This window comes from Vitis vinifera, chromosome 6 (genome assembly GCF_030704535.1).
Source record: "Vitis vinifera cultivar Pinot Noir 40024 chromosome 6, ASM3070453v1".
Classification (NCBI taxonomy): domain Eukaryota; kingdom Viridiplantae; phylum Streptophyta; class Magnoliopsida; order Vitales; family Vitaceae; genus Vitis; species Vitis vinifera.
This window is the reverse complement of record NC_081810.1, coordinates 16,901,920-16,928,518: the sequence shown is the minus strand read 5'-3', so window position 1 is coordinate 16,928,518 and position 26,599 is coordinate 16,901,920. Positions and strand designations below refer to the sequence as shown.

At 31.0% G+C, this 26,599-nt stretch overlaps 2 protein-coding genes across 2 annotated transcripts; both read left to right on the top strand.

Moving 5' to 3' along the window:
- The first annotated feature begins 354 nt into the window (after positions 1 to 354).
- On the top strand, positions 355 to 4,198 carry LOC100247889 (probable alkaline/neutral invertase F). The gene is made up of 5 exons (XM_002269598.4): positions 355 to 446; positions 1,604 to 1,908; positions 2,266 to 2,715; positions 3,072 to 3,627; positions 3,732 to 4,198. Exons 2-5 carry the CDS (start codon positions 1,663 to 1,665, stop codon positions 4,046 to 4,048), a joined length of 1,569 nt encoding a protein of 522 aa, XP_002269634.1. The 5' UTR covers positions 355 to 446; positions 1,604 to 1,662; the 3' UTR covers positions 4,049 to 4,198.
- Positions 4,199 to 13,960: 9,762 nt separating this feature from the next.
- Positions 13,961 to 18,213, top strand: LOC100241109 (probable serine/threonine-protein kinase PBL18). The gene is made up of 6 exons (XM_002272274.4): positions 13,961 to 14,260; positions 15,690 to 16,015; positions 16,133 to 16,268; positions 17,096 to 17,232; positions 17,320 to 17,443; positions 17,579 to 18,213. Exons 1-6 carry the CDS (start codon positions 14,191 to 14,193, stop codon positions 17,995 to 17,997), a joined length of 1,212 nt encoding a protein of 403 aa, XP_002272310.1. The 5' UTR covers positions 13,961 to 14,190; the 3' UTR covers positions 17,998 to 18,213.
- The last annotated feature ends 8,386 nt before the right edge of the window (positions 18,214 to 26,599 follow it).

The following is a 26,599-nucleotide window of genomic DNA, read 5'->3' as shown; positions in this document are numbered from 1 at the left end:
AGTTCTCTCATATTTCCTTAATTTAAATTTTAAAACATCAAATTAAATGCCAAGTTGCCAAAAAATATATATATAAAATAAATGAATTTTATATGAAAATAGTAAAAGAGGTTAGTTAAATAATTTTAATAAGAATGGTCATGAGAAAGAAACAATTAGAAAATTAATTAATTAAATCAAAATCATTTACAATTCCTTACAACATCTAAGGAAGCTTTGCAAATGGTGACAAATGTAAACCAGTAACCGTAATGGGCTCCCCAAAATTAGGACCAAGATTCTGAATATGTGTCCTATTCTTCTGCATACGTGAAGGATTCCTCCCCATTCTCTCTCATTTTCATGTGGGCCTGCTGCAGATCTCCCATTTGCACCAAAACAAGAAGAAGAAAAAGGAGAGAAAAAGAAGTGCATTTTTCTTTTTTTCCTTCTTGTTGCCTCATAAGGTAAGCTCGTGAAATCTCATCACTGTTAGGATATTTTGGAAGAGTGATTTCGAATAACATCGAACCCTTAATTCAAATAATATTTTATTGATTTCTATTGCATATTTCAATATCTGAGAGACTGCATGCCTTCATTTTTGGCAAGTTGTATAATTAACATAATCAGAATATTGGATATTGTATCAAAAATCTAAGTTTTATCAATTATATATAGAAATACACTTTGCTTTTGTTGTTTCCCTTTTCCTTTTTTTTCTTGTGTTTTGTTAAAGTTTCGGATTTTTTTTCCAAGATTTTAGACATAATGTCTAGTTTAGAAACTATTCTTAAAAACAGTTATCTAACAAAAATAATTTTTTTGAAAATTTATTTTGAAAATAGATTATTTTAAAAAATAAAAATTTAGAACTTATTTTGTTAATGGTTTTTGAAAAATGTTCTTTGATTACAAAATCTGTTTGAAAACCTAAAATGATTTTAACCTATTTTTATTATTTTTAAATATGTTTTTAATATTTTTAAATATGTTTTAAAAATAATTTTTATATTTAGTATTTTTATTTTTAATTATTTTATAATTATTTCTTAAAATAACCCTTAGAAAAAACAACTAAAAAAATATTATCTAAAAACACCCTATTTTCTATTGTTAAGAACACAAAACGTTACCAAATGTGTTTTCCTTGTTTTTGTTCTAGAAAATAGAAAATTATTCTCAAAAACAGTTTCCAAATAGGTCATTAGTGTTCTGAGATGATTTTTTGTAAAATGGTTTTGAGTAATGATCGAAAATATAGAGAATATTTTGTAATATAATTTTTAAACAAAATTTTATTTCCAAAGATGATTGAGAACCTTTTTAAGAATTTTTCTCAAAACTTATTTTTTAAGAATTATTTTCACAAACATGGCAAACAAACTTTGACTTCTCATAAAGTAATTTTTCATAGGAAAAAAAACATGCCTAAGTGCCTCATTAGTCTAAATTTTCCAAGGATATTTGAAGTGTTGAAGTTGCAGCCTTTTTTCTTTCTTTCTTTCGTTGTTATCAACAATTTGGTCTTATCTACTTCCATGGATCGACATGTCTTTTTCATCATTCCGCCTTTGAAGATTTCTTATGAATTACATTGAAGAGTTGTGTATTTTATCCATAGGTGAGAGGTGTGAAGTAGAGAAGAGGTTGTGAGGCTACTAGACCATACTATATATAGAAATGGCAGAAGATCAAAGTGTAGTTACAAATGAAAATTTTGATTCATCTGAAGCAAACGATGATAAGTGTACCCGGACTCTTGACGCTGCAAAGACTCCTCATCCACGACCTACGTCTTTTGATCAGAATTTGATGTTTATTGAAGCTTGGGAACATTTGAGACGGTCGGTTGTTTATTACAAGGGACAAGCAGTTGGTACCATGGCTGCACTTGATAATGCATCAGGTGCACTCAACTATGATCAGGTATTATATATATGGATTCCTTCTCTTTTTTAACTAGTTAATGTTCTGTTTGGTGACTGAGAAAGTATCCCAAGACTAAAACCTGATATTTCTATTAATGTTCACAAGATCAAACAAATTAAGGTAAGTAGCTCAACCATGTCCTGTCCACATTCTTGGCCTATGGGAGAGGAGTCAAGTTTTTCGGTTTCTAACCAACTAAAAGCAGAAATCATGAAACTTCAAATTCATTTCCTCTGGGGATTTTACTTACATAGATGTATAAGAGCATAAAGTCTTTGGGTTTGTTATGGTTTAGTGCATATTGTTACCTAGATGCATATTAACTATTATTATTGGGCATTCATCGATCTTCAGGTTTTTGTCAGAGATTTTGTCCCCAGTGCTTTAGCACACTTGATGAAGGGAGAGCTAGAAATAGTGAAAAACTTTCTACTGAGGACTCTCCATCTTCAGTTGTCGGTGAAAGGCATTGATCGCTTCGCACTTGGACAAGGACTCATGTCAGCCAGCTTCAAATTTCTGCACAGCTTCAAAGTTCTGCACAATCCTGTGAGGGGCGTTGATACCTTGATTGCAGATTTTGGAGAAACTGCCATTGGAAGAGTTGCTGGGGTTGATTCTGGGTTTTGGTGGATCATCCTCCTACACGCCTATACAAGGGCAACTGGGGACTATTCCTTATCTCATAGACCGGAATGCCAGAATGGAATGAAGCTGATACTGTCTGTGTGTCTGGCTGAAGGGTTTGATACATTCCCAACGCTTCTTTGTGCTGATGGTTGTGGCATGGCTGACCGCAGAATGGTGAGAACACGCTGAAAATGACATAAGGGCTTTTCCCATTTTAACCCTCCTCAATGATTACAAATCAGTATGATCAATCCTACTTTTCCTTTCAGCATTTTGGCTTACAGGGCCCTTTAATTTGGGCAGCTTTGGCCTGCTTTTATGAATGTGATTCGATTAATTTCATGGCATAAAGCTGTCTAGGTGGCTAATTTCTAGTACAACTGGCTCAAAGTGAAATCTATGTGGCCCCTAAAGGAAAATTTAACAGAGAAACATGCAACTAGAAAACAAGTAGTTCATTGTTATTGTTACCTTCCATCATCAACTATTCAGGTGATCATGCTTTGTGCCCTTGTTATTGCTGTTTATAGGGAGTTTATGGCTACCCAATTGAGATTCAAGCACTGTTTTTCATGGCACTGAGGTGTGCAGTTCACCTCCTTCAAGAAGATGATGGGAAGGAGTTCATTATGAGGATTGAAAAACGATTACAGGCATTGACCTACCATATGCGTAGTTACTTCTGGCTTGATTTTCAGCAACTGAACAACATATACCGGTACAAGACAGAGGAGTATTCGCATACTGCTGTCAACAAGTTCAATGTCATTCCTGACTCCATTCCAGACTGGGTTTTCGACTTCATGCCAATGAAAGGAGGATACTTCATTGCTAATGTTAGTCCGGCCAGAATGGACTTCCGGTGGTTTGTTTTAGGCAACTGTGTTGCGATTCTGTCTTCCCTTGCAACTCACAATCAGTCTATGGCCATACTGGATCTCATTGAAGAAAGGTGGGGAGAGCTTGTAGGCAAAATGCCTCTTAAGCTCTCTTATCCAGCTTTGGACATTCATGGCTGGTCCATAGAAACCGGCAGTGACCCCAAAAATACAAGATGGAGCTATCACAATGGGGGATCATGGCCAGGTCAGTATTAATTAGTTCCTTCATGCTTATAATTTCCCAGAAGACAAGAAGAAAAAGGTAATATATCCTTCACCATTTCTAACAATTTCAAATGCTACATTCAGGTCTCTTGTGGTTGGTTACTGCAGCCTGCATCAAAACCGGACGGCCAGAGATAGCGAGAAAGGCGATAGAGCTAGCTGAGCAGCGGCTGTCCAAGGATGATTGGCAAGAATACTATGATGGAAAGGAGGGCTGCTACGTGGGGAAACAGTCTAGGAGACTGCAGACATGTTCCATTGCTGGGTACTTGGTTTCCAAGATGTTACTTGAGGAGCCCTCACATCTTGGGATCATTGCTCTCGAGGAAGACGAGAAAATCAAGCCCACTACTATTACTCGCTCAACCACATTGCCTACTAAGTTCCGGGGCTATCCTTGAAACTTTTTCATCATCATCTTCCCTGTGATTTTCACAATGCATTCATGATTTATTTATTCACTTTCATGTGACACTGCCGATCATATGAGCTCTGGTGGAACTAGTTTTTTCTAGCAATTAACCATCTGAATCTGAATTAGTGATTTGTGCATATGGTGCATAAGGAAACCGGTCTCAAGGGCATTATTAATTATTTCTCTTAACACTAAAAAAACACTTAGATTTACCTTTGTTTTCAAAAATCATTCTATTTATAGAACAAATGCTCAAAAAAAAAAAAAAATCTACTTTCAAAGCAAATGTTAGGAATATAGTTAATAGTCACAATTTGCTGCTAACAGATTATTATTACCATTAATTCTCTGATTTAATTTTCTAATTTTCATACCTTGCTATTGTATATCCTCCATTAGTTGTACTTTCCTTTCTTTTGTTTTATTTTCATAGTTAGCAGAACTGCAAAGTTGTATATATAGTGTGACCTTCAAAAATAATACAAGAGAGTGTTTATTTCTTCTCCTCCACTTTCTAAACTTTATCATGGTATTAGAGCTTTCAAATTGCTTCTGAAACCCTTTTTTTTTTCTCTCTCTCTTCTGAAATAAGTTATTCTGTTTTGACACCCATTTGCAATGAGGGATCAAACTAAGAAAACCTTTAGATCATTCATCTCTCAGATAATCCAGGGGTTGGTTTTTAGTGTCTTCTTTGTTGAATGGAAACAACTATACCATGTGGAGTAGGGTCATGTTGAAGGCTCTTAGTGTGAAAAACAAGTCTGGCTTTGTTAATGGAGCAATCTCAAAGCTGTCACAAATTATAATATACAAATTCTGGGGATTGGAAGTAATGTGATGACATGGTGGCCTCCTGGATTGTGCATGCTATTATCCCAAAACTTGCATGCAATGTCATTTATGTAGAAACACTTAGAGACCTCCGGTTGGATCTTGAGGAAAGGTTTTCTCAAGCCAATGACCTACAAATCTTTGAACTCCAACAAAAGATTATCTCTATATCACAAGGTTATGATTCTATCACAATTTATTATTCTGTCACAGCAAGATTACCTCCTTGCACTTGTGATTCTAGTAAGACCTTAGGAGGATATAGAGATAGAGATCGCACCATGCAACTTTTTATGGGTTTGAACAAAAGCTATACAACTGTGCGTGGTCAAATATTATTGATGAATCCTATTCAGACAATAAGTAAGGTGGTGTTTGTTTTTTGGCTGAATAGAAAAAGCCAAAACATTTGGCTTTTTCTATTTAGCTAAAAGTACCTTGTTGATATTAACCAACATAATTAAAGTGAACTTATTATCAATAAGTTTAGTCTAATTATGTTGGTTGATGTCAATAAATTACTTTTAGCCGATTTTGGCTTTTTCTATTCAGTCAAAAAACAAACATCACCTAAGGTTTTTTCATTACTTCTTCAAGATGAACGACAACGTGGTATGCTTGTTCCATGTCCCACGATGGAGTCTGTTGCACCAACTACCAAGAAGAATGAAATGGAGGTAAAAATTGTCATCAAAATTATTCCAACAATTCTAAAATCATTTATGATTTCTGTGGAAGAATAAGACAAGTCAAGGAGAAGTGTAATAAGTTACATGGCTATCCTCCTAGTCACAAGTTGTACAAGGGTCCAAACCAATTCACACCAAGCCAAGCTTCTGCAAACCAGATTTCAAACACAAAATTTCCCTTTCACTCCAGAACAATGCCAACAGGCTTTAACATTAATTAGTACCGAACCCAAGTCCAATTTTTTAGGTGACAATGCCTCCAAAAATAATCGACAAGTATTGTTCTTAATGTCATCCATTCTATTCGTTCAACCTCTTAGATAATTGATTCTTAGGGCTATTGACCATATGGTTAGCTCTCCCTCATTTTTCTTCCATGTAAGATCTACATGTTATAGAATAGTTAGGCTTCCAAATGGAGAAAATGTTTCAATTACTCATATGGTGATGTTTGGCTGACATCTAATATTATTTTGAAAAATGTCCTTTGCATTCCAAGCTTCCATTTTAATTTGATCTTTTTTGTCAAACTCATCCATGATCAAAATGTCTTATAACTTTTCTTTCTAATTCATGTCATATACAGGATTGATCCTTGAAGAAGATTGGAGTGGGTAGATTACATGATAGCCTCTATCTTCTTTAATTGCCAACAACCAATCTCAGATGTTCTCAAGTTGTGTCTTTCTTGATTCATAATTTATGGCATCAATGTCTTAAACACCTTGGATACAGTCATTTTAAGTTGTTCTCACATTACATTTCAACTTTAAATCCTTTTGTTAAACATGAAAGTAATGAGATTTGTCCTTTAGCCAAACAAACTCGAACTCCTTTTCCTTTAAGTAATAAAAGGTCTATTGAACCTTTTGATTTAATTCATTGTGATATTTGGAGCAAATTTCATACTACTTTTTTATCGGGTGCTCATTATTTTCTCACTATTATGGATGACTTTCATCATTGTACTTAGGTTTTTCTTATGCAATGTAAGAAGGAGACTCGCTTTTTTTTACAATCATTCTATTTTTATGTGGAAACACAATTCCATAAAAAAGGATAAACATATTGTGGTCTAATAATGGATTGAAATTTGACATGAAAGATTTTTATAATTCCAAAGAGATTTTGCATGAGACAAGGTACGTAGACACACCACAACAAAATGAAGTGGTGGAAAGGAAACATGAGCACCTACTTAATGTTGCTCATGCTTTGCGTTTCCAAGCAAATCTCCCTATTAAAGTTTAGGGCGAATGTGTGTTAATTACATCTTACCTTATTAATTGCACTCTAAATCCTTTGTTGTATGGTAAGACACCATATAAATTGTTATTTAATTCAATTCCCTCCTTTTCTCATTTAAAAGTCTTCTATTGCTTATGTTTTGCAATAAATACTAGTGGTTCAAAGACAATTTAATTCTAGAGCATCTCATTGTATCTTCCTTTATTATCCTTATAGTCAAACGGGATACAAACTTTTTTATCTTGAAAACACCCAATTTTTTGTTTCTTAAGATGTTCAATTTAGAGAAAACATTTTCCCATTTCAATAAGAAACAAAGATGCCTCTGAATTAGCCTGTTCTCCCATGTTATATCAATGAGATCAATAATGAAATTGTGTCTCATCCACAAGTTGAAACATCACTTGAGACACAAGATAACCAAGACCTTGATATTCCAACACCAGAACATCCCTCACTACCTATCTAACAATCTAGTCATGAGTCTCATCCTCCTTTTTACCTCAAATACTATCATTGTCAATTGGCCACATGTGATCTGCTAACACCAAATTAAGTCTTCGTTCAATCCTATAAGTATCTCTTATCCACTACAAAATTTCTTATCTAATGAAAAATTCTCTCCAACACATCATTATTTTCTAGCTTCCATATCATCTAGCTAGGAACCAAAGACATTCAAACAAGTAATGCTTGATGTGAATTGGAGAAAGTGCCATGGTAGTGGAAATTAAAGCCTTGGAAGTTAATCAGACTTAGGAGCTTATGCCACTACTATCTAATAAACAAGTCTTTGGCTGAAAATAGGTCTATAAAATAAAGTATCAACCAGATGACATCATTGAGCGCTACAAGGCTCAATTAATTGCAATATGATCGAATCAACAAGAAAGACTCGACTATCTAGAAAGCTTCACACCAGTAGTCACTCATAATAATGTGATGTTTACTAGCCATTGTGGCTGTTAAAAACCAGCACCTCTATCAACCCAACATTAGCAATGCTTTTCTTCATGGAAATTTGAATAAAGAAGTTTGCATGTAGCTTTCACAAGGTTTTCAACATCATGACACTAAAAATGTCATTTGTAAGCTTCAAAAGTCCCTCTACGGTCTCAAGTAAGCTTCTTATCAATAGTTTGTCAAGCTTTTTAATAAGCTATTAGGAGTCAGTTACCAATAATCAAAGGCGGATAATTCCCTATTTACAAAAATGGCCAACAACTCTCTTACTTTTATCCTTATGTATGTCTATGACATTATTATTGCAAGTGATAATCTTGAGGAGATTCAAAATCTAAAGGTGACTCTTCACAATCATTTCAAAGTGCGAGATCTTGATATTCTAAAATATTTCCTTGGTATAGAAATTGTTGGTATAGAAATTGTTCGAACAAAACTTAGAAGATCTAAGCCAATGAAAATATGTCCTTGAGTTACTTAAAGAGTTTGGTTTCCTTGGCACACGTTCTTCAACGAATCCAATGGAGCAAAATCTTTGATTGAGTAAGAACAATGGAGAACCTATTTCATATCCAACATCTTACAGGCACTCGGTTGGTCGTTTGTTTTATCTCACGATAACACAACTAGACATTATCTATTGTATTCAAATTCTTAGCCAATTTCTAAGGCAACCTCATCAACCATACTATCTTACTGTAATATAAGTTTTACATTATTTAAAGAGTTGTCCCGGCTAAGGAATTCTTCTTTCAACATCTAGTTCGTTGCAACTTCATGCCTACTATGATTCAGATTAGGCAAGTTGTCTCAATTCTCGTCGTTCAACCACAAGATATTGTTTTTGCTTGGAAATTCTCCCATTTCATGAAAATCAAAGAAGCGATCAACCACTTCTTGCTCTTCCACTAAAGCAGAGTATAGGGCAATGGCAACAACCTATTGTAAAGTTAATTAATTGGCTATTATACTTATTAAAAGATCTTGGAATTCATCACTTGCAACCAGCTCATCTTTATTGTGTCAACAAAGCCACCTTACATATTGCAGCCAGTCCAACCTTTTATGAACATACCAAACACATTGAAATATGATGTCATTTGGTTCATGAAAGGATCTAACAAGGAGTAATTCGTATTAGTTTTATTCGCTTCAAACAACAATTAGCCGATATTTTTACAAAGCTCTTAAGCCATACCTATTCCATGATTTCCTTATTAAGATAGGTGTTCAAAATCTTCACATGTCATCTTTAATGGCGAATGTTAAGAATACACTTGATTGTCACAATTTGTTGTTAACATATTCTCTTATTACCATTAATTCTCCGCTTTGATTTCCTAATTTTCATGCCTTCTTGTTGTATATTCTTCATTAGTTGTACTTTTCTTTCTTTTATTTTATTTCCCATAGTCAATAAAATAAAATCAAGGAAACTATAACTAAAAGAATATATATTGTAATCTTTAGAAACAATATAAGAGAGATTTTATTTCTTTCTCCTTCACTTTCTAAACTTCATCAGAAAACTTATCAAAAATGTTTTTCCAATTATAAACTATTTTATATTCCAAACAACAAAAAACTATTTTAAAATGTTTTAAGAATAAATTAAACATTCTCAAATACCAGCAAATGCATGCATGAAAGTGAAACTAGGTTCAAGGGTCTGGGAATAAGAATGGTGGGAATGACCCAACGTGGGGAGGGCAACCCTGCCATGTTGACTATTTCTTATCACAAGTATGAATTAGTGGGAGGGTGAATAACTCCCACCATATTTTTTTGAATTCCTTTGACCCAATAAAGCTGGTACATTTTTAGGGTGCACGTCTCCTTTTATATGCCACCAACTCATCTTTGATCTTCATCTTAAGAGTCTAAATTTGCTCTAATCTACAATTTTGCACTTGGGAGGCAGTCTAACCTCATCCTCACAACCAACTCCCCATTAATCTTGCCCTTCAATCAGGGACTTAGTCAGCCCCTCCCAATTCTTCCAAGCCCATTAGCTATGGTATGCAAATTGGTTTTTGCAATTAATGTAAATTTGAGAGGGTGGGTACCCCATAAAACCTACCAATCCCTAATAAATAAATAAAAAAAAAAAAAACCCTACTTTATTATGATCTCCAAACCTAATTGAATAACAATTTATCTTATAAATAAAATGAAAGCAAATTAAGAAAGATGATGAAAGCAACACATGTATCATATGAGGTCACTTCTTGTTTCCTCAATTGAACACATCTAATTAATAATATAAGGAGTGGAATTTTCTCTCTTCAAATCAATTAATTAATTGATTCAACAATACTTTTTAAAAAAAAAAGATATAATATTTTTTTATAAAATGTTAAATAACATAAAATAAAATTAAAAAAATTACTTTTCCCTAATGCTAGTTCAAAAATTATTTTAAGCAATTCATAAAAAAATTTAAGAATAATTTTTAATTTCATCAAATATTAAAAAAAAAATGCCCACTTTGAATATTGAACAAAAAGCCCTTCTAACCTTGCTAGAATTTGACTTAGGGATTCATTTATGACATAAAGTTTTGTTTCAATTTTCTCAATTTAACAGAGAAAAATTATAAAATCTTGATGATGGATCGTCCCTATTTGATGTGGAGAGATTTAAGCCAAGTTCTTAGGGTTTAAGTCACAAGGGTTGAAAGTTGGGGGTCAACAAACCAATAGATGTTCAAATTGACAGCACCCATCTAGGACTTTTCCTCCAACTTTGACCTACAACCAAACGCAACTTAAATGCATGGGAGTTAAAAGACCATCCTCCTACTTGTTTTTTAATATTTCCAAAGGACTATGTCAACCACCTAAATATATAAAAATGAAACTCTCTAGGAGTCACTTGAAAAGGAATGGACCTACCATGATGTCTTTATAAAATAACATCTTTATTATAAAGTATATATACCATATACCACTCCAAATAATTTTTCAAAGAATATATATATATATGAAAAAGAAAAAAAAAAAAAAAACGTGGTCAAATTGAATACAAAAATTGCCTAGAATAAATAAAATTAGAGGAAATAATTTTAAGATTTAGATTTGGTGGAGAATCATTTAATGTTCACACTCTAGTTTGGGTTTTTGACTTCTCTAGGCAATGGCCTTAGGTTTCATTTTAATGGTCTGTTTTTGAGAAAATAAGTGTGGCCCCTGACCCTTATAATTTCAAAGTTGGGATCATCTAGAGTTTTCTTGAGTTGAAAAGTCAAATTTCAATCATTTTAGGGTGTATTTGGTTGCATTTTTGTTTTTAAATTTTTATTTTTTTAATTAAAATTTTAAAACAAAACTTGAAAATTATAAGTACATTTGACCATGTGATTTTAAAATAATTTTTAAAAAAAATAGAAAAGTGTTTTAAAAAATTTCTAATATTGTTTAATTGTTGTGCTTTGAAAACAATTTTTAAAAATAAAGTGAAATATAAAATAATTTTTAGAGAACAAATAGGAGTTGTTTTCATCATATTTAAAAACAAAAAGAAAACATGGTCCGATTTAATCATGTTTCTAAAACTTATTTAAAAGCTGTTTTTAAGTTAAAGAATAAAAAACAATTTTTAAAAACAAATTTTAAGAAACATGGTCAATCATGTCTTTTGTTTTTTATGATTTATTTTTTAATTTGATGGTAAAAACTAAAAATTTAAAATTGTCAAAACTTTTTTTATTTCTAATTTTTAAAATTAGAAATTAAAATTCACATATTTATTCATCTTTACCAAACCAACAATAGTGATGTATAACATATGAATGTTAAAATGTCTATAAATGAAAAATCTATCATATAATTTGTTCTAAAATTAGAAATAATTATACCCTAAATGCATTTTTTTTTAAATGCCTTAAAGAAAAATTTTAATAATTTTATTAGTATATAATTTTATGTAAAATTAAAGATAATAATCTTTTAAGTACATACATTTAAAAAACTAACTTGCAAGCTTTGTATGATTCCTATTAAAATATAGTCTTAAATTAACCTACATATGAAAAATTGCCATGTCCTAGCCTAAGTTTCAATTTTTATGGACAAAAATAACCCTAAGTGAGAAAAGACTGTTTTATCCTTACAAATTCATACCCCTATCTCCCTCTTCTTCCATTTTCAACCTTAGGAAAACCGGAAAAACTTCAAAAAAAAAAAACCCTAGAGTGTTTTTTAATGATTTACAAGCAAATTATCCTCTTCAATGATATTAAAAGTGAAGGGGTATGGTTTTTAATACTTATATTTCTCATTTTCAATGCTTGTTTTAAGACCATTGACAGATGTCTAGAATTTCAGGTCTAGACTTGTAATGTCCCAAAAATATACTTCTAAATGTTAAAGAAATGTCCAAAGATATAATATTGAATTTTATACAATATCCCAAAAATATATTCTAAATACGAAAAAAAAAAAGTCTGATGGTATAGTTTTGAATATTATAAGAGGTATTTAATACTATAATTTTGACCATTTATAATATCGAATATTAAGGCCCCTTTCACCATATTTTTTAAAACTATTTTTTATTCTTTAATTTAAAAATAGTTTTTAAAAACAAGTTTTAGGAAATATGGTTAAACATAACTCATATTTTATATTTTTTGTTTTTAAAAACCATATCTCATATATGTTCTCTGAAAATTATTTTCTATTTTACTTTATTTTTAAAAATTGTTTTAGAAATGTTTTAAAATAATTTTTTATTTTTAAAAATAGAAAACTATTTCAAATAGTCTGTAATCCTCTCACAATTTGAAACATTTCTTATTATATTTTTTATAATTAAAACCTTTTTATTATTCACAATTTCTACTAAAAAGTTATCTACTTATGTCTAACCCACAAAAATTGACCAAGGTTATTATGTTGCACCCACCAAAATTGACTAAGGTTATTGTTTTTTCTTTTCTTTTCTTTTTTTGGTAACAATTTTGAAAACCATGTGTTTAGTAACCTTGATTTATGTTTTATTTTAAAATTTTGAAGGCAAAAATTAGAAAAACATGGGTGCAAATTTTTTTTTTTTAGAAAATTAAAATATTAAGAAAAATGATTTTTTTTTCATATTTGATTTAATAGAATATAATTAAAATTAGTTAGAAATGTATTATTTTTTAAATTTTTAAATTTTTGCATAAAAATGAAAAATAAGTGTAATGAGTTTGAAATAATAAATAAAAATGATTTATCAATTTTAAATCCTTCTTTTTATTTTCTTTATTTTTTATTTATATTCTATAAATATTGTAAATACAATATTTCACTATAAAAAGGTAAAAACTATCTTAACTCAAACAACCAAACTTATTGGTCATTTAAGCCAAAAATTGGAAACTTCCCTTGGGGGTTTAGAAGCAAAATGATGGTATGTTTAAAGATGTGAGGAAATTAATATTCCTAACTATATGTTTTCTCTTTTTAATTTAAATATTTTGTATAATAATTTAATATTTATTTGTATACACTTTCTATTTCTATTTTTAAAATTAGAAAACAATACTAATTTTATATATAAAAAAATTTAAAAACTCTTTGAAAATTATCTTGAAAAAAAATTAAATAAAAAAAATATTATCTCAAATTTTAAATTTTCTAAAATGATTTTTTTTTAAAAAGACAAATATATATTTTTATAGTAAATATTCTAATTTTAAAAACAAAAACTACATCCAAACATACACTTAATTTAGAGGTTTGTTTTGTTAATATAGATCATATTATTATTATTATTATTATTATTATTATTATTATTATTATTATTATTATTATTATTATTATTATTGTAAATAAAACTTTTGGCAGTTAAATATCACATACTAATTTGAATAAACTTAAAAAAAGGAATTTATTTTAATCAAAATTTTAAAATCTAGGAACGGAAGGAAAGAAAATGAAATCTAAGAATGAGGACAGAGCCATGGTAGCTGACAAGAGTGACACGCTGATGGGACAACTGTACCCACGTTCAGAGAGAGATTGAGATGAAGAAAAAACAACGATTACCCAGAAAAATAATCACTAAGTATACTATAATCTGAAAGTATTGACATGGTAATCAATATTGGAAGCTTTGAAGCTAAGTACGCACCAAATCCTTTTGCATTATTATATGGACGGGTATTAGGGATGAGAGAGAGAGAGAGAGTCAAAATATTGATATATGTGGGGGCCATAACGATTGCACTAGTATTGTTTTTTCAACTTGGAAGATTCACAGGGCTTGACCAGCTGTTGCTTGCCCCTCATGGACATATGGATGGATATTCATATTTTCTTCTCCAAGCGCCCCTTTAACTGGGTTGTCTGTTTTCTACAAGACTTACCCATTTCCAAAGAGACTTGGTGGCTTACACACGGCTTCATCTATGGGGAATTGCTGCAGAAGACCTGCTAAATGTGCCCATGCTTCTTCGACTCACTTTTCTGTCCAGTCTGGTACTTTGATTTCTCATACTTTGTCGTTGGTTTTTTATTTTGGGATTTTTTATTTTGCTTTTGTTGATGAGCTTTCATTTTCCTTTTCTTTTGTTGATTGTCTTGTACTTTGTGGGTTTAGCAGTTTTTGTATCGAGGCTTATGGTTTTTTCCCTCTTTTCCCTTTTAATTTACAATTTGGATGAAGCTGAGACAAATTTTCTTCTGGATTTTTCTTTCTGTTTTCTGAATTTACTTTATACAACTATGAATACTGGGGTTTTACTTTTAGTTTCTTTTGTAAAGTGTCTTATCTTTTGTGGGTTCAGCAGGTCCCATATTGAGGTTTATGGGTTGTCTCTTTTTCCCCTCTTTTTTTCTTCTCCTTATTTATCTGGATTCGGGTGAAACTGTGGTTGTAATCTGTGAAGAGTTGTGGGATTACCAGTTCTCAGATTGAGCTTTATGGGGTTTTTTGATTTTTGGTTATTAGGATTTGGAGGGAGTTGTGGGTCTGGTACTTGTGAGCTTTTAGAGTAACCATGAATAAACCCAAAATTAATCAGCTTTTGTTATATCCAATCCTCTTCCTCTGTGTTTGTCATGGTGAAGGAGAACCTAGATAAAATATTTAGGATTTGCATTTTTTATATCATTATGACATAAATCTTGGCCTGCATATAAGCTTGTAGGGGTAGATTTCAGTGGTTTGTTAAAAAATTGTACTCTGCAATTGGTACATGTCAACAATGAAAACTTAGTTTGAATTCATCCAAAGATGCCTGAAGCTGTGGGTTCTCTGTTCTGGGAATTTTGCAGGGGCTAAAAAATTTGGGTGTTACTATGGTTGAAAGTAATGTAATCAAATATAACCAACATAGTTTAGGTCATATAAGCTCTGTAGGACCAGGCTTAATCTTAGTTTGAACACTGAAAAACGATGTTTTCTGCTGTCTCCTATAAATCTTTTTCTGCTTTTGGCCAAACAATATGTGATTATGGTGCATCAGACTCAGTTACAATGTATCAGCCGCATCTGATACATCAATTAGGAGGTCTTCTTGGGCCATAGGGAAGCCTTATCCCATTTAACAAATTTCATAATCATAGCAGGAATATAATTGTTTGAACACATTCCCATATACAAATATTGCAGCTCTTGCTGGTGCTGTTTTGGATTGGGCAGTTTGAACTCTGAATGAGTTACAAGTTGCAATCCAATTACATTTATTATTTGTATGCAGTTCCTAGATGGTAGATATCTTACTGAAAAAAATAAATTTAGAGTATTTTTCATGCTTATTCCTTCTAGCTATGGTTCTTCAGCAGTATGCACTTCCTAATATTTGTTTGTATCTTTCTTCATAACCTTGGCTTCTTTCTTCCATTGCATAACATGTTGGCAATGAATCTCCTAGTTGTCTTATGCTTTTCCATTTTGCCTCTTCAGATCGTACAAAGCCTCCCAGTAAGGCAAATAAGGATTCAACTTCTTCCAGCCAGCATACACCTTTTGGAACCTTGAACAAAATTTTGGTATCATCCAAAAGTGATATATCTGCCTCCAATAGTGTCAAGGACTTTAGCTTCAATGATCTCAAGAATGCCTCCAAGAACTTCCGCTCAGAAAGCCTTCTTGGTGAGGGAGGATTTGGGTGTGTTTTCAAAGGCTGGCTTGATGAGAACACTTTAGCTCCCACCAAACCTGGGACGGGGATGGTAGTGGCCATCAAGAAACTCAAGACAGAAAGCTTTCAAGGCCACAAGGAATGGCTTGTATGTGTAGTGTGGACTCTTAAGTTCAAGCTGTCTTCTTCCTTTTGGCCTTGCTGGTTATTATCTGAAGCACCCTTTTTTTTTTTTTTTTTTTTTTGACATTTTCAAATTTGGCAGGCGGAAGTAAACTACTTAGGTCAGCTTCACCATGAAAATCTCGTGAAACTCATCGGGTATTGCTCAGAGTCTGAGAATAGACTTCTGGTATATGAGTTTATGTCAAAGGGAAGTTTGGAAAATCATTTATTCAAAAGTAAGTTTGTTTTCTCTCAATGATCTTCATTGTCAAAGGTTATATATATGCCGGTAGTTTCCTTGCTTTGTTGACACTACTGATAGCGTGATTCTCTTTTGTACTGACTATAAAGCAAGGAATTAACAATAGTCTCTGTCTCAAGCTACAATAAAGCAAGGATTAAGAAGTTCCTCTAGTATATTCTCTGTGAAGATAATTCTGCTTATGCAGCAATTGCCTGGTTAGCAACTTCTTTCTATGAGCTAAAACTTCTAGCCCTAGCACTCAAACAAAAACTTCCAAAATTAAAAATAGATATCTGTAGTGGTAGGAATTCCAAAAATACATAAATTTCAAACACTTACTAGACTACTGTATAACAATCCCAGAAGCCAATTCAGAGAGAAATGATTTAGGAACTTTCCAAAAACTTAGAACTTCCTATATATTAACTTCTGCCAAATTCTCCTGTTGTTGATTAAAATGGTGATGCAGTAACCTGAATAATCTGGCCCTGGAGTATCTGACTAGTAAAGATTGGTATAATATGGGCTCTTTACTTGCTCCTCAATCAAGAGTTGTACTTGTTTAAGTTTAATTTAGAATCAAGTTATATACCCAAGTAACACATCTGGACCTTCAGAAAATAGGATGCGGTATCTTTGATCATTAGTGCCCAAAGTTGGGGATACTAAGGCAGGGGACCCTGGTGCAATTAGTGTAATGTCAAATTAGTTCCTAGGACGATGGATCTACACTTATTTCACCTTTATTTGCTTACCTAGATCAAATTATGATGGATATCATTTTTGCAATGGGCTGTAATTATTTTTTTCTTTCTGCAGAAGGTGTTCAACCAATAACTTGGGCTACACGGATGAGTATCGCTATTGATGTTGCACAAGGAATATCCTTCTTACATAGTTTAGATGCTAACGTAATCTACCGTGATTTAAAAGCTTCCAACATTCTGCTTGATTCGGTATGCCAGGGAAATTAAAGTAATGATATATGTTGTATCATTACAAAATGTACCACTGATCAAACTTTGTATGAAAATTCTTCCTAGGATTTTAAAGCAAAGCTTTCAGATTTTGGCTTAGCAAGGGATGGTCCTACTGGAGATAACACTCATGTTTCAACCAGAGTTGTGGGAACTCGGGGTTATGCTGCCCCTGAATATGTTGCAACAGGTTAGCCCTCTATTTGTATCTCTTAAAATGTTGAAATAATGAACAGGAATACTTGAGTCACCCTTTTTTCATACATATTTGGTCTCTACCTGGGAGTTGTTCTCCTCTTGATGAATTGGTTCAAACCGAAAACAGGTCATTTAACCCCAAAGAGTGATGTATATAGCTTTGGGGTAGTCTTGTTAGAGCTGCTATCAGGTAGAAGAGCAATGGATGATGAGAAGGCTGGGGGTGTTGAAGAAACTCTAGTAGACTGGGCAAAACCTTTTCTTAGTGACAACAGGCGAGTTCTGAGAATCATGGATACTCGGTTGGGTGGTCAGTACTCGAAGAAAGGAGCTCAAGCTGCAGCATCACTTGCATTGCAGTGCCTCCACACAGACCCCAAAAACCGGCCACTTATGACAGATGTTCTAGCCGCACTGGAGCGACTTCCCACATCAAAGGACATTCCTAGGACCCCATCGCCTAGGGTAGAATATCACATTATGAAGCATTCATCAAATCCCGGTCACACTCACAAGGCAACAGCCGGAGCCACAAACTTGGTATGATGGGTGTATTTTGGTTTCCTCATTGGTAGATGCATTCAAATAGTTGTAATTGGTACTTAGACACAGAAAAATGTACAAGAGATACTGCACATATTTGGATATGACTGTAAGGTTGTTGTCACCTTTGTAGCAGTTTTGTTCTTTGTGAAAATTTTGTTGTACTGAGAATCCAGACAGGATTTTCTTAGTAAAATATGAACTCAGATTCTTACATCATTTTATTTTTTTGAATGTTTTGTGAAGCCTTGCTCCATTTCTGAAAATTGAAGCATAAAGAAATCATGTGGAAATGCGTTTAGAAGTTGAGTTCCTCTTTTTTTTTCTTTTTTATTTATTTGGGTTTTCTTTGTTAAGAGCCCATGAGTGATTCTAGTAAAAGAATTTTTATTCTAGTCTTGATTCTTATTTTTGATAATATATTTTTTAAATATATTGCCAAACAAAAAAAATCATTTTTGAATGGAACATTTATATCATGTTAGAGGGTGTTTATTTTTTTAGCTTTTTGTTAAAAACAATTTGCTTTTAAATTTAATTTATTTGTTTTTCTATTTTTTCATGACTCATTATGAGTTTTTGGTTGAATAGAAAAAGTCAAATAATTGGTTTTTTTTAAATGGAAAAAGTAATGTGTTAGTTTTTTATTTTATTTTTTACTTTTTAATGTTTAATAAAAATAAAATATTATAAAAATAAACTATTTAATACTTAATACTATTAAACACTATTTAGTTTTAAATTCTATTCAAAATTAATTAAATAAATAAACACTACCTTAGTTTAAAAATAATTTTAAGTGATTTTGAATTTTTAGAAGTGAGATTTGAAATTTTGTTAAATACATAAGTTTTGCAAAGGAAATATTTGCAAAACTTTATAGGGTTTTATGGGTTATTATTTAAAATAAGGGTTAATTTTATTAACATTCTTGGACAATTTGGCTAAATGTATCTAACCTCGTTTGAAAATGTCATATATGAGTGAAAAATGAGGTAGTAAAACTAAGAAATGAAAAAAATAAAAGAGATATATGATTAAATTTCAAACTTAAGTGGACTAAATATATTTAGTTGAAAACTACCGTAAAATAATTCTAAGTATATGTTTTTGACTTTTGTGAATTAACGAGTGAATTTTCTTTCATGGTAGTCGAGTTGAACTTCAAATTTATTAACATTATTTTTAAGGAAAAGTTATTATTTAAGTTATGTTTGGTTCTGAAAAATATTAAGGAAAGAAAAAAGTATTTAAAAAAATAATTTTCTCATGTTTAATTATATTATAGAAAATAAAAAAATATAATTAAAATTAGGTAAAATTTTATATTTTTTCAAATTATTTAATCTTTACATCAGTCAAATAAGTGAAATAAATTTGAAATAATATATAAATATATATTTTTTTTTATTTTTCTTTACTTTTTATTTTTATTTTAATTTTTTTTTGCATATTCCCTCAAATATGGAGAATCAAACATATCCTTGGTGTTCATTTTTGAGAAAAATACATGTTTGGTGGTGTAATTTTTTTGCAATTCGGGTGAAAAGTACAAAATGAAAAAGTAACATGTTCTCATTTTGCTGAATGCACCTTGTTTTTTTTTTGTTTACAAACTCATCCATCTTGTTAAACGCATTCATCTTTTTGAAAAATATATTTGTTTTATCTTTTATAAAAAAAAGTTTATAGATTATCAAAATTTTAGATAAATATTAGAATTATATTCCTCATGAAAAATAAATAAATAAATTTGAAAGTTTTTAGTAATGAATCATAAGATTTTAAAATTTTACAAAAAAAAATTACCTAAATGATTATTAAACTATAAGGAATAAATGCAAAATAAATGGATGATAATTGTTTCAATAAATAATGTGATAATAAGAAAAAATAAATTATATACTTTTTAAAAGATGATAATATTTTACTAAGCATTATAAAAGATGGATATTAATATTTTAATGAATCTATAAATTGTATTTAGTTTTTAAAAATAAATAATAAGATTTTAATAAATGATAACTATTAAAAAATATTTTATTTAAAATTGTTAGTGCAATATTTCTCTTAATTGAGTTTTAATAATAACAAAATAAGGTTAAGGTTACTAATTGTTCAACCGGGTTAATTGTTTTAAGTTTTCAACAAAAGTTAAAGGAAAATGAGGTCAAATAAGTAAAAGATCTTGGTTAATGTATTTGGTGTTTTAGAAGCCTTTTTGGGTGTTTCAGACCTTAATCCAATAAAAATTACTATATTTACAATGCAATCGATTGAGGCAAGAAGGAACCTATTGAGTTGTTGAATTTGATTGGTTGAGGCACACTTTGTGCGCCTTGGAGGTTCATAAGGATATTTTTGTTGGTTGAGATAAGAGCCTTGACCGGTCTTGTTCAATAGGTTGAGCTTTAGATTCTCAACAATTACCTCATGGGGCATTAAATGTCTAACAACTAGTTAATCGATTGAACTAATTGGTCAAATTGGTTGCTCGACATGTTAAGCCCAAGTAATGGATTTTGGGTTTTCTGAACTGCTCATCTATATATTGTTGTGTTTAAGAGTTTTTATATATAAGAAACCTTGATTATTTGATTACTTGCCTACCCAAATCTCTCATTCAAAACCCTTTTAGTGTATTCAATTCTTGACTTGCTAATCTCTAGTGCATTTTCAAGTCAATCCTAGTTTTCCTTTAAACTAAACTGCAGTTTTCAGAGTAAAATTTGAAATTTTGTTAAATTGATTATTTTTATAAAATATTTGTAAAGTTACTTGGAAATTGGCTCTTAAATCTTTGAGTTCCTCCAAAGATTTCAACTTTAGTGGTTTTTGTGAGTTATAATGTAAAATAATTCTAAGTACAAGTATTTTACTTCTATGAATGGATGAGTGAATTTTATTTCATGGTAACTATTGGGATACAACCCTTTAAAGCATGATATGATATAATAATAATTAGATTTCATTAATATTTATATTATGATTCTAATTCTCTTTTCATTATGCCATTTATGCATTATCTATGTTGAACATTCAAGTCTGTATCACTTATATTGTACATGACTAGGATGCATTAGGAGTTGTACAAAATATCCAAATCATAGTTCTTTGCAAGTTGATGACTTATTCACAATTAGTTCATGGACTTACGTCCATTTAAGGTTGTTGCTCACTACCTCCTATTTGAAGGGATGGCTTATATTGTTCATCGGGATGAAATTACCATGATGAGTGCATTAATATGTATGGTTATATATTGGACAAAACCTATGGTGAGCCATGACATTAGCTATTGGGTATTCATGACTTCTCTAAACTCCTATGCTACATGGGCTCTCAATCTTGAGAGAATATTGAGCTAGTGATGAGGTTTTCAATGACTTGCACCTATGGATGCTTGTTTTAGGACAAGTGGCAACATATATTTTCAAGATAGGCACCATGATATCTTATAGGTTTGAGATAGAGTGTCTTTGGGTGATCCTAAGGACTTGTGATTATGAAATTTGTGATCACAATAATTCTTGAAGTGGAATTTAATATATGCCTTAGAGAAATAAAATATATAAGTTGATCATATAATAAGATGATTTGAGACTTAAGGATGATATATGTAATATTGAGAGATTGATAGCATTTATTTTGTTAGATTACAAACACCAATTTATGAGGAGCTTACATTCAGTTGTCAGTAGGTTAAGGACCTAAGTTTCTATCTCGATTTAATATCATAAGATATTGGAGTGCATTTGACTCTCTATAATAGGATTTTGAGTCAACTTCAAAATTGGATCGAGAGAGTCGGTACTTTCCTATGGACATTAATGGTCCCTACTCGAGCTCATATTCCTTGGTGACACATTATTTAAGGGATAGTTGAGTCCTTTATTCATATGTGTACATAATGGTGTTTTGGAAAATATGCAAGGTTATATAAGAGCTTATGAATGGTTTTTCTAAATTGTGCGAATGAATTAATTAGGGCCTAATAACTAATAATTAATTAGGGCCAAAGTGGGCTTAAGTCACTTAGGCCCACAGAGAAGCTTATATAAACTCCCTTATATATTCCTTGTAGATGAAGTTAGCCCCCCAAAAGAAAGAAAAGGACCTATTAAAAAGATTTTTTTTTTTGTTTCCTAAAAAATATTCTCTTTCATTTTCTTAAAAAAAAAATAAAATTATTTCCTCTTTTAAAAAATTCTAATTTTTTTTTCTTAAAAAATCTTATTCATATGCTCAAAATTCTTATTTTCTTCTTTAAAAAATAATATGATTTTTCTCTTAAAATTTTTTATTTTCCTTTCCAATTCTATCCATTTTCTCCAAAATATAAAACAAAACCAAAAAATAAAATAATAATAAAAATACTAATAAAATTGTATAGGCTAAGGGTAAGAGGGCTTAAAATTTCTAATCCAATGGGTTTAAAATTTATGAATAAAAAAATAAGCTTGAAACCTTAGGTAAAAAAGACACTAGGATAAATTTTAGGGTTTACAACACTTACAAAGGCAACACAACCATTTGAGCCTCAAGGACCCCAATAGAACCATCAAAATCAACCTAATGTTGATTACATAGAAAAATAGGTGTAGCTACCAACTTCAAGTTAACACATCAAAAATAATAATTGCCCTAATATTATTAGGTCTTCAGCATGGGCATGCGGTAGTTCCAAATAGGATGACTTTAGAGCAATTATAGTTTTCTAGTTTTAGCTTGCAAATTTTCATTTTTTTTTATTTCAACATTCTTAGGTAGTATTTAAAACTCTAAGGGATGAGAGGAGTAGAGGTTTTCTCATTCCTCAGTTCTACTCACTAATAGTTTAGTTGTGCATAATTTAAAAGAATCTAACCTCAATTAGTGGTTGTAATGACCACAAAGAGTAATAATGAGGAGAAAAATGTATGTTATAGTGGTTATAAGGGTTGCAAGTCAAGCAACCATGGGAACATATATAGGTTTAATTTTGATGGTTTTGTAAATTAAGCATAGGCCTGCTAATATGAAAATGAACCCATGTAGATTATATGATTACAAGGATCTAAAAAAAAAGCAATTAGATTAAGACAAATCCCTATTGAGGTATCTCTAACTCATGTCAAGCTAGAGCCTTCTTAGTATAAACCTTTGGCTTGATCCTAAAGCCGCAAACACAAGTTTAAAGCCATACTGATGAGTTAAACTAGAGAGTAGGAATCCTAGTAAATTTTTTACTTTTGGAGTTTGTTTTCCTTTAATTTTTTATCTTTTAAATTCCCCTTCTCTTCTTTTTATCAAAATCATTTTTTAGAGTGTCCAACTAGCACTCATTCCCTAAAAGCTTGTATCCTCTATCATCGTCTGTTTAAAGTTCCCTATGGAGACAACCTAACTGTTACACAATTGTTAGTTTTTTATTTATTATTATTATTCAAGAATTGAAGGTTTCAACTATAGATTTGGTTTAATTTATTTTCATAAAACTTAATTGTAAAACATTTTCAAAACTCATTAAACCAAAAATGCATGAACCATTGGGTAACTTAATCTTGCTCATTTAAAAAACCTTAATAGACTTGAAGGAAAAAAAAAGGGAGTTTCATTGAAAGTTTTTCTTTAACCTAGTCTCACACACTACACACTATGCCACCAATGTTAGGGTAATTGTGTTCCTTAGCAAAATGAATGGTGGGAACCTGTGAAAGAGGACAAGTTCATTATAGATAAAATATTATGATAAGATTTGCTTTCACCAATATCCCATAGGAGGATGTAGTGAAAAGCAATTGGAGGAATTCATTTATACCACCTAAAGCTTGGTAGTAAGTCCTTAGGGGTGCTTTATCACCTAGTGCCTTAGACTAGCTATTAATAGGTTTTAACTTTTTCAAAAAAAAAAAAAAAGAAAGTTGTGAAAAACACAATATAAAAGATAGTTTGCCATTAGGCTAATCTTAGGAACTCGATACTCCTAAGACTAGGAGGTGCTAGTTTGAAAAATCATAAGACAAGGAAAACAAAAACCTTAATGGAAACTATGAAACTCAAGGGATCTTTAGTCTACAAAAACCCAGCCACACCTAGGTGAGAGGAGTTAATAAGTTAGACAAAAGGAATAAGGACTGAGCAGGGCAATGCTACTCATTGTGACTTGAGTTTGGGCTACTCAATCTTACAAATTTCTTTTAATGTTTTTGTTTTCTTTTGTTTGAGTTCTCTTAGTTTTTGCTTTGTTGGTAAGGAACTAGCAACAATCTATAGGGGGATTGTGATAAGAACCCAAACTCAACACTTTGATGGCTTTAGAGAGCCTACTTTAATGTGTTTGAGGAACTCAAAATTAACCCAATACTTTATCTTGTTGTTACTACCTTAGAAAATTATTTTTAACACATTTTGTGAGTATTCTACAAGCTTTAAGGCATTTTTGGTACAACAAAACATTCTTAAGAGCTCTCAAAGACAAAAGTACCTAAGTTGGAAGCGAACACAAATCGTGCACCTTTTAAGTGCATAAAACTCAAACTATGTACTCCTCCTTGAGCACAGAGCCACTTAGCGCACTTCTCATGTCTTTCTTGAAGACCTAGTGAACCAAAGCTCTTCTCTAAGTCTTCAATTGAATTACCAAAACTAAACCTATGATAATTACAAAGAAAAAGAGGTGCAACCACCAACTCCAAGTTGACACATGAAGAATGATGACCGCTTTGACACATAATCATATCCTCAGCATAGGCAATAGGTAAATCCAAATGAAATGGCTTGGGAGTAGTTAGAACAAAGGAGGACATTTTGCATATAAAAAGGGGATTGTGAATATACAAGTAAAAGGAGATGATAGAAATAGTTAGATAGTTTTCTTTCTTTAGGAGTAAGAATAACTTAGTTTTAGTTTTTAAACTCTTATCTAATTTTTTTAACCTTCCCTTAATCTTCAATTTAATGAATTTCCAAAATTTTCAATTAACCATACTTTTTTTTTTCAATTTTAGCTTGCAAATTTACATTTCTAGTTCTTTTCTTAATTTTCAACATGCTTAGATAATCTTTAATACTCCAAGGGTGAGAGGATTTAAGGTCCCCCATATCTCAATTCAACTGTCCATTAGTTTATTTGTGTCTAGTTTAAAAGAATTTAATTTTTATTAGTGATTGCAATGACCTCAAGAAGCTACCATTGGGAGCAAACTGTATGTTGTATTGGTTGTAAGGCTACAAGTCAAGCAACCTTATGAGCATACCTAAGTATTATTTTAATGATTCTTTGAACTAAGCATAGGTTTGATCTAAATTATCTAATTGCAAGGATCCTAAAAAGAGCAATTAGAGTGAGATGATCCTTATTGAGACTGTTCTTGTTCAATTCAAGCAAGAATCTTTTGGTATAAATCTTTGGCCCGATCCTAAAGTTGTAAGCACAAGTTTAGATCCTTGTTAATGACTTGTACCTAAGAGTAGTGATCTTAGAATCTCTACTATGGTTTGCTTTTCTTTAATTTTCTATCCTTTAAATTCTTTCTCTTCTATTTATAAAACCACTTTTTTGAGCTTCTAACCGAATCAACACTCATATCTTAAAACCTGGTACTTTTGTTGTTGCCAATCTAAAGTTCCTTGATGAGACGATCTAACTGATACATAATTGTTAGTTCTTTTTATTTTTGGTTCAAGAATTAAAAGTTTCAATGACAGATTTGGTTTAATTTCTCTTTATAAGACTTAACTATTAAATATATTTTAGAATTTGGTAAAAGAAATGAACTAGAGAATGTCGAACTAGACACATTAGAGGTGTTTAGAACTATAGCACCGACTACTTTTAAAGGTGTTAGAAATTGTATTGTGGGGCACTTGAAAGAACATTCAACCCTAAAAAACGTTAGATACTCTTGGTTGGAATCCTTCATTAAGCTCTAAAAAACAAAAATATGCAAAAAAATAAAAAAAATGGTAAAAATCATACCTTTTTAACTTTTAGTGTTATTGGAGACAATTATTTACTTCTCTATTCCTTACAATTTTCTTCTGATGTTTTCTTAGGGTTACAAAGAGTAGAAATGGAGGAAGAAAAGGAACCATGTGATGTATATTTGGTTACAAAGGCGTTTGGATCTTTTCATTAGAGATTTTTTGGTAAAATAATTTATGTTTCATATAGAGGTGTAGAGAGATTTTCATTAGAGGTTTTTTCGTAAAAGAATTTATGATTTTAGATTGAGGTGTAGAGAGATCAAGGAAGAAATTAATAGATATTTTTTTATAAATGGTTATTTGATGAAAAGAGATATTGAAAATGCAAATTTTGAAAACAAACGTTTATCTTTTAAAAAATATGAAATATAATATCTTCTGAACAAAAATATCCTTTAAGAAATTTTAAATTTTTATCTTATATCAAACACTCTTTGGATTAGGAATTAGGGATTAGGGTAAAAATGTCAAAATGAAATTATAGGTGCAGTTTTTAATATATATGAATATTTTTTAATAATTTTTTTTATAAAAAATATCAATATTATTTCATCCTTTTAATAAAATATTTCTTCTATATTCTCATTTTTCCCCATGGAATTTTATATAAAAAAAATAAAAAAAAATTCCAAATGAG